The 11,966-nt window shown below is 42.6% G+C and overlaps 4 protein-coding genes across 4 annotated transcripts; 3 read left to right on the forward strand and 1 right to left on the reverse strand.

Annotated features, from left to right (window-relative positions):
- Nucleotides 1–269: 269 nt before the first annotated feature.
- LOC130995402 (gamma-glutamylcyclotransferase 2-2-like) lies at nucleotides 270–863 on the reverse strand. The gene is made up of 2 exons (XM_057920672.1): nucleotides 633–863; nucleotides 270–542 (listed from the first exon to the last, which is right to left on the reverse strand). Exons 1-2 carry the CDS (start codon nucleotides 718–720, stop codon nucleotides 352–354), a joined length of 279 nt encoding a protein of 92 aa, XP_057776655.1. The 5' UTR covers nucleotides 721–863; the 3' UTR covers nucleotides 270–351.
- Nucleotides 864–1,825: 962 nt separating this feature from the next.
- Nucleotides 1,826–4,268, forward strand: LOC130993861 (uncharacterized). Its single transcript, XM_057918898.1, has 4 exons — nucleotides 1,826–2,694; nucleotides 2,802–3,318; nucleotides 3,394–4,191; nucleotides 4,236–4,268. The coding sequence occupies exons 1-4, from the start codon at nucleotides 1,826–1,828 to the stop codon at nucleotides 4,266–4,268; spliced, it is 2,217 nt and encodes a 738-aa protein (XP_057774881.1).
- LOC130995403 (uncharacterized) lies at nucleotides 4,218–5,003 on the forward strand. The gene is made up of 3 exons (XM_057920673.1): nucleotides 4,218–4,314; nucleotides 4,396–4,500; nucleotides 4,586–5,003. Exons 1-3 carry the CDS (start codon nucleotides 4,288–4,290, stop codon nucleotides 4,760–4,762), a joined length of 309 nt encoding a protein of 102 aa, XP_057776656.1. The 5' UTR covers nucleotides 4,218–4,287; the 3' UTR covers nucleotides 4,763–5,003.
- Nucleotides 5,004–10,013: 5,010 nt separating this feature from the next.
- LOC130995404 (uncharacterized) lies at nucleotides 10,014–11,544 on the forward strand. The gene has a single exon (XM_057920674.1). It carries the CDS (start codon nucleotides 10,186–10,188, stop codon nucleotides 11,227–11,229), a length of 1,044 nt encoding a protein of 347 aa, XP_057776657.1. The 5' UTR covers nucleotides 10,014–10,185; the 3' UTR covers nucleotides 11,230–11,544.
- Nucleotides 11,545–11,966: the final 422 nt, after the last annotated feature.

Below are 11,966 nucleotides of genomic sequence, written 5' to 3' on the forward strand. Positions count from 1 at the left end.
TGCAGCATTCTCCTAAGTTTATTACTCCATCCGTCCACTAATTCAAGGCCTTCTTTCCTTTTTGGTACGTCCACCAACTCAAGGCCTATCCATTTTTAGTAAGTTTTTATTTATATTTAATTGGTGGGTCGTCCCAAAATAATACATTTTTTCTCCACTCAATTAATAAACAATACTCCCTCCGTCCCGCTAAAGTTGGCTACATTTGTTTCCGCACGGAGATTAAGAAATGGAGTGTTATGTTTTAATTGGGTGGGGCCCATCAAAATTATTGAGTTATTTAAATTATTTCTTTCTCCTTTCACTTTCTTCTTCATCCACTGCCACCCACCTCTGGCGAAGTCGCCGGCATCAGTCACCCCCTCCTCCGGCGAAGTCGCCGGCACCGACCACCCTCAAATCCATGGCGATTGCCCCAGGCGAAGCCTTCATTTTCAGTGGCGACAAACTCGACAACTTGTTTTCCTTGAGCAAACCGCTGAGATTCAGAAGCACCTTCCTTACCTCGTTAGCTAGCTCGATAACGTAGTCATCTTCATGACCTGTTCCAACACATTCACTCAATCAAACAACTCTACCACAATCTCGCGTCTCATTCAAGATCAAAATTGTAAGAACACCAAGATTTTTACCAATATCAAACATGGCCTTCTCCAGCAAGAAAAGGTAGTCCCTATTGTTGCCGCAGGGGCCAAAGGCCGTCGCGATTTGCCCGTCCATCTCCTCCAAAGGGGCCGCCCTAGATAATACTTATTCGATATTTTTTCAGGGGTTGATGTGAATCTGCAAATTCACAAAGCAACAATGCTTTCAGTTTCAGCAAAAAAAGCACCAAGAATTGAGATTTAATGGGCAATGAGCAACCAAAGAAGTACTCACACAGACCACCCTCAAATCTGCCAACAACCTCCACCACCGTCGCCAACAACCACCACCGCCGCCAACCAGAACCCTTCAAAATCCACTCAAAAACCAGAAATCAAAAACCAAATCGGCGCAGGCGAGCCCTAGCCCTAGCACCCAAATCGGCGCAGGCGAGCCCTAGCCCCCAAATCGGCGCACGACCTCACGCATTTGGGCGGCGAGCTTCGAACCCCCAAATCGCCCAAGGATGCGACGGTGAGAGGGAGGGAGAGAGAGATCACGAGATCTGTAACGAGAGAGAGAAGGAGAGAGGCGGCGACGGCCGAATGGGCGAAAGACGGCGGCCGGAGAGGCAAGAGGCGGCGGCGATGGGGGTGGCATCCCGCTGGAGAAGAAGAGAGAGGGGCGGCTGCTCTCTATGTGTGTGTTTGTGTATGTATAGGGTGTATGTTTATTTTAGGGTTAAGGTGCAGATAGGCCCCTGAACTGTACACCCTTAGAGCGATTTACTCCCCATACTAAGTGTGTGTGCAAAATAGCCCCTAAACTATCAAAAACCTAACATTTAAACCCTCATGACTAAACGACGTTAGTCAACGTTTGGTTAATTTTTTTTATTATTTAAATATTGCGGGGCCCTCATTTAATTGTTACGCGGGTTTTTCCAACCCCCTTTCATCCCAAACGTCGCCCAAGTATTCCAAAGTAGAGAATTCATCTGAAATCATCCAAACTTCAAGATTGAATCGCCGACTAGCAGGAGAAGCCCGACTCTGGGAAGAAGAAGGAAACAACGAAGAAGAAGAGGATTTCCAGGTGAGTACGCATAGAGTTTTTATTGTTTGACCAGTATTTTGCCGCATGCAAACCTCTTTGGGGAATTTTTTTTGTTTCTGATTCATCGATTATGGCTTGAACGTGGTTGTGATGTTTTGTCTTGTCGTATGTAATTATGTGCAGTATGGCGGGTCGTGTTAACTTTGTTTTCAACTTTTGGGGTATATGGAAAAAGGATGAAGTTTCTGGTGATTTGATTCACGATGGTTATAATTCTGCTGAGTTTGAGGAAACTATTGATAATATGACTTTTGATCGAATTAACGAAGAATATGAGAAGATATATGGGAGTAAACCTAAGAAAATTTATGCGTGTGATGAGGACTATAAGCTAGAGCTTGGGCTAGTTCACCTTAGGGATTCTAGGCACTGTCATAAGGTGTTAGATTACTTTGAGTTAGTTGGCCAAGATGAGATACTACTATATGCTGACCATGACCGAGATCCTATGCCTTCTATCACTCTATTTGCCTTGTTCCCGGATGATAGTGATAATGAGGCAGTAGATGGGGCAGGGGCAGAACCAACTGGGGTGGAAGGGGCAGAACCAACTGGGGTGGAAGGGGCAGAGCCAGGTAGTGTAGTTGAACAAGAGGCAGAGAGGGAGGTTAGGCTTGGAGAGGAGGGTAATGATCATGAGGGAGAGGAGGCAGAGACTGAGATTAGTCATGAGAGAGAAGAGGCAGAGAGTGAGCATGATGAGAGAGATTCTGATGATTCCAGTGTGTTTAGTCAGGAATCATCAGATTGTGAGGAAGAAACTAAGAGTGTGATGGTTGGGTCTGTACAAGATGGGGAGGATGGTAGTTTTGCTTTGGGCATGACTTTTGCAAATGCCCAGGATGCTAGGGATGCTATACATGCATATGGGGTGAAGTTTGGGTACAAATTGAAGTTCCTTAAAAATGAACCTAAGAGAATAAGAGTTGTTTGTATGAATGAAGCACAGTGTCCATTTGTTATTCATGTGTCTAATGATGGTGATGTAGAAGGGTTAGTTGTGAAGACCTTAGTGGTTGAACAACATGTAACAAGCAGAGGGAAGTTCCAAGTGCCAGTCAAGGTTATCTTGCTAAGTATTTTAAGAATGCTGTATATAGAAACCCAAAGTTCACTAGTAAAGATATGCAAGGCCATGTAAAGGAGCATCTTAAGCTGCATGTGAGTCTTCACAAGTGTAAGAGGGCTAAGAAAGACATCATAAGTAACCTTAAGGGCAGCTACAAGGAAGAATTCAATAGGCTTTGTGCATATATTGAAAAGGTTAAGGAAGTCATGCCCGGTATAAAAATGGAGCTTGGTTTGTCTGTTGAACAGTTAGAGAGCAACAAAAGAGTCTTCAAGAAGTTGTTTGTTATGTTGGAGCCATTGAAACAGAACTGGTTGGGAGGGTGTAGGAAGTTAATTTGTCTTGATGGATGCCATCTAAAGGGGGTCACCTTTGGCTGCCTTTTGACAGCAGTGGGAAATGATGGCAATGATGGGATATTGCCTATAGCTTGGGCTGTTGTAAACAAGGAAAACAAAAGTAACTGGACATGGTTTGTGAGACATCTAAAGCAAGATTTACAGCTTGAGGGAGGAGAGAACATCACCATAATCTCAGATATGCAGAAGGTACTCAATTACTTAGTTTTAGAATGTGAAAGTCAGATTTTATTACACATGACTAATTCATCTTTGATGTAACAGGGTTTGATGGAAGCTGTGAAAGACATAATTCCATATGCTGAGCACCGGTGGTGTGCAAGGCATATATATGCCAACTGGGCTAAGAAGTGGAGAGGAGAGGAGATGAAGAAGAGATTTTGGATTGCAGCATGGAGTAGCTTTGATGAAGAGTTCAAACTGAACATGGCCAAACTGAGGAGCATAAACAAGAAGGCCCATGATGAGCTTCTACACTACCCTCCTGCTCACTGGTCCAGGGCATATCAAAGCACCAGATGCTCTACAAACATGGTAGATAACAATTGCTCTGAGTCTTTTAATTCTAGCATAAGTGATGCAAGACACAAACCTATTATCAGCATGCTAGAGGATATTAGGTTGCTTGCCATGAAGAGGATTAGGGAGAGGAAAACTGGATTGGATAGTTGGAAGAGTGTCTGGTCCCCATCTGCAATGAAAACATTTGAAGCAAATAAGAGTGACTCAGTGTACTGTAATGTGGTGTGGAATGGTGAGTATGGGTATGAGGTGACTGATGGATTGGATAGACACATAGTGTTTATTGATACAAAGACTTGCACCTGTAGGGGTTGGGACTTGACTGGAATCCCATGTTCACATGCCATCGCTTCTTTTTTTTCAAGCTCACTGGATCCACTTCTTTCCATTAGTGAGTGTTACCACAGGGACACATATGCCAAAACATATGAACACTTGATCCAACCACTGCCCGGTGTGAAGTTTTGGAATGTGAAAGCTCAAGATGCCATAGAACCACCCCAAGTGGAAAAGAAGATAGGACGGCCTAAGAAGAACAGAGTGAGAGCAACTCACGAGCCAAAGAAGAAGCACAAGTTGTCAAGGGTGGGGAAAAAACAACACTGCACCCTCTGTAGGAGTGCAACCCACAAGAAAATGACATGTCCACTGAACCCTACTAAGGTATTATCACAGGATATCTAATTTGCATTCACTTAACTAATATGTACCATAAAATTTTATTTACTTGTGTAAAATGTGTAGGTGAACAAAGAAGCAGAGTGTTCCACCTCAACTAAAGCTAAAGGAAAAGCACCAGTAGGACTCGGACTATATGTCAATGAAGAAACAGGAAAACAAATTCTAAATGTAAGTTATTAGATACAACTGGACTCCATTGTTGATAGAACTGAACTAAATGACTCATAGTGTTTCCTCTCAATGTTTGTTACAGCCCGGAGGATCACAGTCTTTAGTCATAAATGAGGGGACTCCAAGAGAATCAGAACCAAATGTCAGATTTGCTATCCCCAATGAGAGAGAGCTCAGAATGCAAAAGAGAATGGAGAAGAGGAAGAGCAGTCCACCAACCACATCAGTTGGTCCTTCCTCGAAGATCAAGAAGACATGAACAAAGCCTTTTAAGGCTCCAAGAGACAAAACACAGGAACAACACCAAGAACCAGTGCTTAGAAGGTCTCCTAGGAGACTAAATGTGGTGTCAACTGCAGGATCAACAACTCACAGTTGATATCACCTTTGTCATCTTGTTAAGAAGTACTTTAAAACTGATTTTATGTGTTTTCATTTGTTTTGAGTGGTTATAATGGTTTGGATATTAGCTTTTGCAGCCATCACTCACTTGGTTTCATTTGACTGGATTACTCACTTGAAAACTGGCATTTTGCCCATGACTTGTGAATTTAATGATATGCTTTATGTTATACTTGTTCAATCTTCTTTGTGATTCATACACTCTCTCTAGTTGATGTATTTTGGATATTAACACTAATGGTAGCAACATAATGTCAACTATATTAACACCAAAATCCATTACAGAAGTTCATCAACAAAAACTAACAACGATGAAGCCAATACAGATGTTCATAAACCAAAAACAAACAACAATAAAGCAATATTTCAGATGTTCATTCTTACATCAACCACCAAACTAATTCTCCAACTATGCTACAACTACATAGATTAACACCAACCAAGTTACAAACAAAATGCTAACAAGAAATCTATTTGTGTTTCTTGCTCTTTTGGAATCATCTTTCAAATCTTGAACCATGTCCCAGATAAGACCAATATCAGCTTCTAAATCAGTAGGAGTGGCTGATCTTGAATTCATTTCTGTAAGCTTCAAGTTCTCAATCCTCAACTCATTTATAACTTCAATAGCTCTCTCGCCCATAGGTTCATCGTACCATTTGAAAAATCGACATTTTTTGGTCTACAAACATTCAAAAATTAATTCAAATCAAAACTTCACACATCAAGAAAATTTTGTATGAAAAAAAATCATTACCTTCCAATTTTGGCACCCATAGAACCTTCTTCCGGGATTGTTGTTCTACATGCATTTTTCATCTCCTTTGTCGCGTTTATTCATAGTTTTTGGGCGTTTTCATTGAGTTCTTGAGAGTCTTTGGTTTGAATTGTTAAATTTGTGTGGAATAGACTACTCGTCCGTGTTCGTGTTGTTTTTACAGGTTTTGGACTCAATTAGTGGAGTTTTGGATGAAGCGTAGTGGAATACGCGAAGTGACGAGTCCATAGGCACGAACGGGGCAAGAATCGGGCATCGGATGAGCAAGAACGGGCGCCGGGAAGTCCGTGTGTTGGAGGACACGCGGCCGTGCACGAGGACGGGCGCCGGGAAGTCGCGCGGTCCGGGCATGCGGCCGCATGCCACGGCCGCGCGAGGATGCAGAACCCGCTGGAAGACCGCGCGGGCCAGGCGCGCGGCCGCGCGACCAGCCCGCGCGAGGCGCCGAGTCAGCCCAACTTTTCCGTTTTTTCACCTAAAACGCGATTTTTGGAGTATTTTCGAGTTAGACGACCTAGGGCATATAAATACCATCTTTTAGCTTATCCCAGACACCTTTTTATCATTTTCTGAATTTCCTGAGAGCTGTGAGACACGGAGCAAGAGCAAGACTGAAGAATCTCGACTTCACTACGATTTTTCATTGTTTAATGTTCATTAGTTTTATTGAGATTGTGATTGTTAGTCATATGTCTATGTGTGGCTAAATCCCTTTTTCCCAGGGTTTAGGGAGTAAACATGATTCAAATTTCTGACTGTTGATTTAATTAATTGAGATTTATATTCCTTTCTATGTTCTTGTTATAACTGTTTGCTTTATTGCTTGATCACCAATTTAGCATTATCATAGGTTTTAATTTGAGATCGGGAGATGATAATTAATACCTGAACTAAGAACATAGAACACATTTATTTTAATTCTAAAGGGAATTAATAATTGTGAAGGCGTTAATCCTAGGAACTTTTAGGAGTTACATGTTAGAAGTGTGATCCAGGGATGGTAGCCTTGCATGTAATCAACGATTTGTATGCCACGGGAGTGGGTATGAATTAACTTTGAGATTGCCTTAGGAATTATCTCATTAATTGAATCAAACGTGTTAGTTAGGAGAATCTGTTGAAACCTTTGCCTTGGAAAACTCTCTTTCTTCTGTTACTTCGTATTTTTTCACAGCTTGATTTCTTTTTAGTGTTTCTTTATTTTAATTTAAATTTATTTTCCAAAATCAAAACTTTAATATTCGTTCATCCAGATAGAGTAAAATAATTAAGAGTAGGAATTGATAATCATTAGTCTCTGTGGATTCGACCTTGTTTGCCACTATATACAATTGCACCCGTACACTTGCGGCGTGTTAATAAAATAGCGAACAATTGTCTTCAGTCCACGAAGTTCTTATCGGTGATTTCAACCTCTCACCTTCAATAACGCAAAAACAATACGTCGAATCACCCAAACACTCGTTCCTTCTCTGCCGCCAATCCCGTGACTGGGTAGAAGCATTACCTGAGTGGAAACTCATGGTACGATCTCGAATACCAACAATAATGGAAAACCCTACACTAGTTCAACGTGATTTGGTGTATTTCTCACCAATTTATAACCCCTAAACGCGAATTAGGGTTCTGCGATCCCTAAAATTGCCCCAAATCAAATGGCCGTTGTAAAGCATTGCAATGAGGGCCCCGCAATTTTGAAATAAAAAAAAAAAATTGACCAAACGTTGACTAACGTCGTTTAGTCATGAGGGTTTAAATGTTAGGTTTTTGATAGTTTAGGGGCTATTTTGCACACACACTTAGTATGAGGAGTAAATCGCTCTAAGGGTGTACAGTTCAGGGGCCTATCTGCACCTTAACCCTTTATTTTAAACATAATTTAGGGTTTAATTAGTAACTTAATTAATGATTCTAATTAAGTTAAATTATTTCCATTTTTAGAAAGTGGCCAACTTTAGTGGGACACCCAAAAAAGAAATGTGGCCAACTTTAATGGGACGGAGGGAGTACATTAATTGTGGGTCCCTTTCTCCACTCAACTAATAAAAATACATTTTTTCTTAAAACCCGTGTTTTGCTACTTAGGTCATGAATTAGTGGACGGAGGGAGTATTTCCATTACAACGAATAGTAATTTTGAACTTGATACATGCGTATCATTACCTCCTCTGCTCTTGTTGTTTGTCGGAATCTTCTTGCATTCCTTTCAAGCAAAATGTGATAGTATCACATCATTAAAAATTACAAATTACTTTTATCCATAAATCTTATATATGGGTCATACATATCATGAAAGAAATCTTCACATCATTAATCATGTTTATCAATTTAGTGGCGCAAAATTCACAATTCCACTGAGTTTGAGAAGTTTATTGAGCCCTTTGTTATCGCGCATGTTTTATCCTTCGTCCATCTTACTTGAGCACAATTGGTGGGTGGTTACATCCAAAATTATACGATCTATAAGACTTATGAATTTGAATAATTTTGTAATTGAATTATAACATAGAATTATCAAATTTTATATAACAAGACATTTTATAAAAAATGTTGAAAGTTTAAGATTTATAAATAAAAAGTGAAAATTAGAGATATTTTATGAAAAATATTAAAAGTTGAGGATACAAGTGAGTACTATTTATTTCTATGATGAGGTGGAAAAGTAAAATACACCTCAAACTCCAATGAGATAAATCATTTATCCATCACTAAATTTTATGCAGTATCATATTTTGTGGATATTTTGAGAGTTCAAGTTTTTAAATAAAAAATAAAAAATGTAGATATTTTACGAAAAATACTAAAAATTAAATATACAAATCACTGGTAACCCTTTTTCACACTTTTAATAATAAGATACTCCCTCCGTCCCTGAAATAAGTTTCTTTTTTTTTCATTTTTGGGACGTCCCCAAATAAGTTCCTCTTTCTTTCTTTCTATTTTTGGACAACTACCCCACCACTAATAATACTCCCTCCGTCCCGTTAATGAAGTCCCCTTTCTTTTGGGCACGAGTATTTAGGAGACTAAAATTAAGAGTTAAATCAAGTCCCCTTATTCCCACTTAATTACTCCCTGCCGCACCACCGCCTGTGCACCACCACAATTTCTGAACCACCGCACCACCGCCTGTGCACCACCGGACCACCGCACCACCGCCTGTGCACCACCGCACCACCGCCAGAACAGTGAACGGAAATCAAAAAACGGAGGCACCTTGAAATCAAAAAACGGAAATCACCAGAACACTGGAAATCAAAAAACGGAAATCACCAAAACACTGGGCCTTAATTTCAATTTCTGAGCCGGAACACCAAAACACCACCACAGAGAAATCAAAAAATGGAAATCTTTCAATTTCTGAAATTAAAACAACAAAAATAATTGAAAGGGTGGAGGCGAGCCCTAATCGTTTTGGGCGAGCAGGAGGATGGTGGAGGCGGCGCAGGAAGATGGTGGCGAAGGCGCGAGGCGCCGGAGGTGCCTGGCGGTGGAAGGAGGCAGAGGGCAGCGGAGGAGGCGGCAGAGGCGGCGTTGGAGCCCGCGGAGACGCGAGGAGGCGGAGGCGTTGGAGGCGGAGCAGGAGGAAGGTGGAAGCGGCTCAGGAGGATGGTGGCGGAGGCGGCTCTGGAATTGGGGAAGGAAGACGGGCGGCGGTCGTAGGGGAAGGAAGGCCGGCGGCGAGCCTTGTTTCAGAGAGAAAAGGCGAAGAGAGAGAGGGGGGAAAGGAGGGAGGCGGCGCCGGTGGAGTTAAGGGTTTCTAGGAGAAAGGGGAAGTGGTGTTAGGTGAAGGGAGAGAAAGAACCAGACAAGGAGAAAAGGGGGAAAGCTCATCGGATTCAGGGGGACGGTGAGAAGAGGGGGAGATTGGCGTCGCGGTGGAGGCGCGAGGTTGGTGGTGGTGGCGGCAGGAGGAAGAGGGCGGCGGCCGGTGGGAGGAAGACTAGAGAGAGAGAGAGAGAGAGAGAGAGAGAGCAGAGGGGGTGGGGTGAAATTGGGGGTGGAAAGTATTAACACTTAATTAAATCAACTAATCAACCCCTAATTAATGCCAAAAAAGGAAAGGGGACTTGTTACATGGGACGGCCCAAAAAGGAATACGGGACTTGAATATTGGGACGGAGGGAGTACTTTATTTATTCTTACTTTTCACTTTTTCACCACTCTCAATACTAATTATAACACGTTTTCACATTTTCACTATTTCCAATACTAATTACTGTATAACATATTTTTTTCCACTATCAATACACTTTACCACTTTTTTTTAAAACTCGTGTCGTCCCCAAAGAGAAACTTATTTTGGGGACGGAGGGAGTATAAAAAAATGAGGTAAAATTATTTTTATAAGAGGCAAGAAGAAAACAGAAAGAGAGCACCATTGTCAGGACTCACTGCACCTCCCTCGTTGTTCAGACTTCAGAGCGCACTCTGCTTTCCTGCGTCACAATAATTACGTGTCCAACAAGATTCCTTTCACTACTCTCTCTCTCTATACAACAATGCCGCCGCCCATCCCCGCCGTCGACCCGCCGCGCTACAGCGAAGACATCGACAGCACCTGCTCCACCCCCTTCGTCAGCGCCCCCTCCAGTCCCGGACACGGCCCCTCTGGCTACTTCTACAGCGCCCCTGCTAGCCCCATGCATTTCCTCCACACCAACACCAGATCCAAATCTCCTTCATCGGCTGATTACGAGGCCGTGTTCCTCTCCAGCGATTCCGGATCCTTCGAGTTCGAGTTCTCATCCAGGTTCTCCCCCAACGGTTATGGCGGAATCGGCTCCATGACGTCGGCGGATGAGCTGTTCTTCAACGGCCAGATCCGCCCGATGAAGCTGTCATCGCACCTCGCCACGCCGCAGGACGGTTTCCCGCCGCCGTCGATGGATCTCGACGGTGGTACGGCGAGCTCCAGAGGCAGAGATCTGAGGCTACGGGGCGCGAAGCTCGCGAACCGCAGAGCTAGATCCATGTCGCCGCTCCGCTTCGATCAGTGGCGAGTCGCCGGAGGATTGGATTCGCAATGTGCCTCCGCCACCGTCGAGGAGAGAGAAGCCGAGTCCGGTGAGACAACGCCGTCTTGCTCGGCGTCGTCGTCGCGGTCGTCTTCCTCCGGGAGGAACTCGAAGAAGTGGATATTCCTCAAGGATCTTCTGAATCGTAGCAAAAGCGAGGGGCGAGCGCATAGCAAGGAGAGATTCTGGTCGGCGATTTCGTTCTCGGCGGCGAAGGAGAAGAAGACGCCGCTGGTGCTGTCGCCGTCGTCCTCGCGCGACGAGAAAAAGGGCGGAAAGGATATGAAGAACAAGGAGACGAAAGCTCCGGGGTCCAGGAAACCAGCGAACGGCGTGTGGAGGAGGCGGGCGGCGCCATCAGCTCACGAGCTGCACTACACGGCGAACCGAGCGCAGGCGGCAGAGATGAAGAGAAAGACGTTTTTGCCCTACCGGCAGGGGCTGCTCGGGTGCTTGGGTTTCAGCTCCAAGAGTTATGGAGCTTTCAGCGGATTTACCAGAAATCTGAACCCCATTTCTTCTCGCTGAAATCAAACTGCTGCACTAGTAAATTTTATGTATAGTTATCGCAGTCATTATTTATTAGCAATTTCTTGAGCTTCTGTAGTTCATGTTCATGTCTCTCTTTTTTGGTTGGGGGGAGGAGGATTTCCATTGGCGAAATCGTCTATTTGATGGAGAAGCTTTTCTTGCAGATCACCTGTTTGATGATTTGATTGTCGATAGTTTTTCAATTAGCCTCATCGTATGTGCTACAGCGCTGCTGATTGTATCAATGTACTTATCAAGTTTTTGTTTTTCTTATTAGGCTTTTTTTTTTAGGGAGTGATAATTTGATTATAATTCCGTGTCCATGAAACATCTTTTAATTCAACTCTCCACAAGATTTTTAAAAAAAGTTAATTGTATATTTGATGTGGTTATTTTCAAAAGTGATGGATTAATAATGCTTATAAAATTATAAAAGTGATAATTAATAGAATTATTTCGAAAAATAATTTAAGAAGATATTTTTATGGACGGATGAAAATAAAAGAATATATTTTTTTTAATGATTAACAGAAATGATAGTAATAATTTTTTTTTTGAAACACAACAAACGGAATATGATTAAGAGAGATCAGAGAGTACAATATTTAGAAGCCAATTAGGAAAATCAGCCTTCCAAATAACAGCATCAGAAACAGATAAAGAAAACTGAGCCAACTCATGAGCCGCTCTGTTTGCATCTCGCCGCATATGCAAGAAATCCACCACAATGTACT

The sequence above is a fragment of the Salvia miltiorrhiza genome, chromosome 7, assembly GCF_028751815.1.
Source record: "Salvia miltiorrhiza cultivar Shanhuang (shh) chromosome 7, IMPLAD_Smil_shh, whole genome shotgun sequence".
NCBI lineage: Eukaryota > Viridiplantae > Streptophyta > Magnoliopsida > Lamiales > Lamiaceae > Salvia > Salvia miltiorrhiza.

Bases quoted from the DNA above. Each gene is read 5' to 3' on its own strand.
- LOC130995402 (XM_057920672.1), bottom strand. From the start codon at position 720: ATGGACGGGCAAATCGCGACGGCCTTTGGCCCCTGCGGCAACAATAGG. The intron at 543-632 runs GTAAAAATCTTG...GTGTTGGAACAG, and splicing joins GAAGGCCATGTTTGATATTG to GTCATGAAGATGACTACGTT.
- LOC130993861 (XM_057918898.1), top strand. From the start codon at position 1,826: ATGGCGGGTCGTGTTAACTTTGTTTTCAACTTTTGGGGTATATGGAAA. The intron at 3,319-3,393 runs GTACTCAATTAC...TTGATGTAACAG, and splicing joins TAATCTCAGATATGCAGAAG to GGTTTGATGGAAGCTGTGAA. The intron at 4,192-4,235 runs GTGAGAGCAACT...CAAGTTGTCAAG, and splicing joins GACGGCCTAAGAAGAACAGA to GGTGGGGAAAAAACAACACT.
- LOC130995403 (XM_057920673.1), top strand. From the start codon at position 4,288: ATGACATGTCCACTGAACCCTACTAAG. The intron at 4,315-4,395 runs GTATTATCACAG...TAAAATGTGTAG, and splicing joins GTCCACTGAACCCTACTAAG to GTGAACAAAGAAGCAGAGTG. The intron at 4,501-4,585 runs GTAAGTTATTAG...TGTTTGTTACAG, and splicing joins CAGGAAAACAAATTCTAAAT to CCCGGAGGATCACAGTCTTT.
- LOC130995404 (XM_057920674.1), top strand. From the start codon at position 10,186: ATGCCGCCGCCCATCCCCGCCGTCGACCCGCCGCGCTACAGCGAAGAC.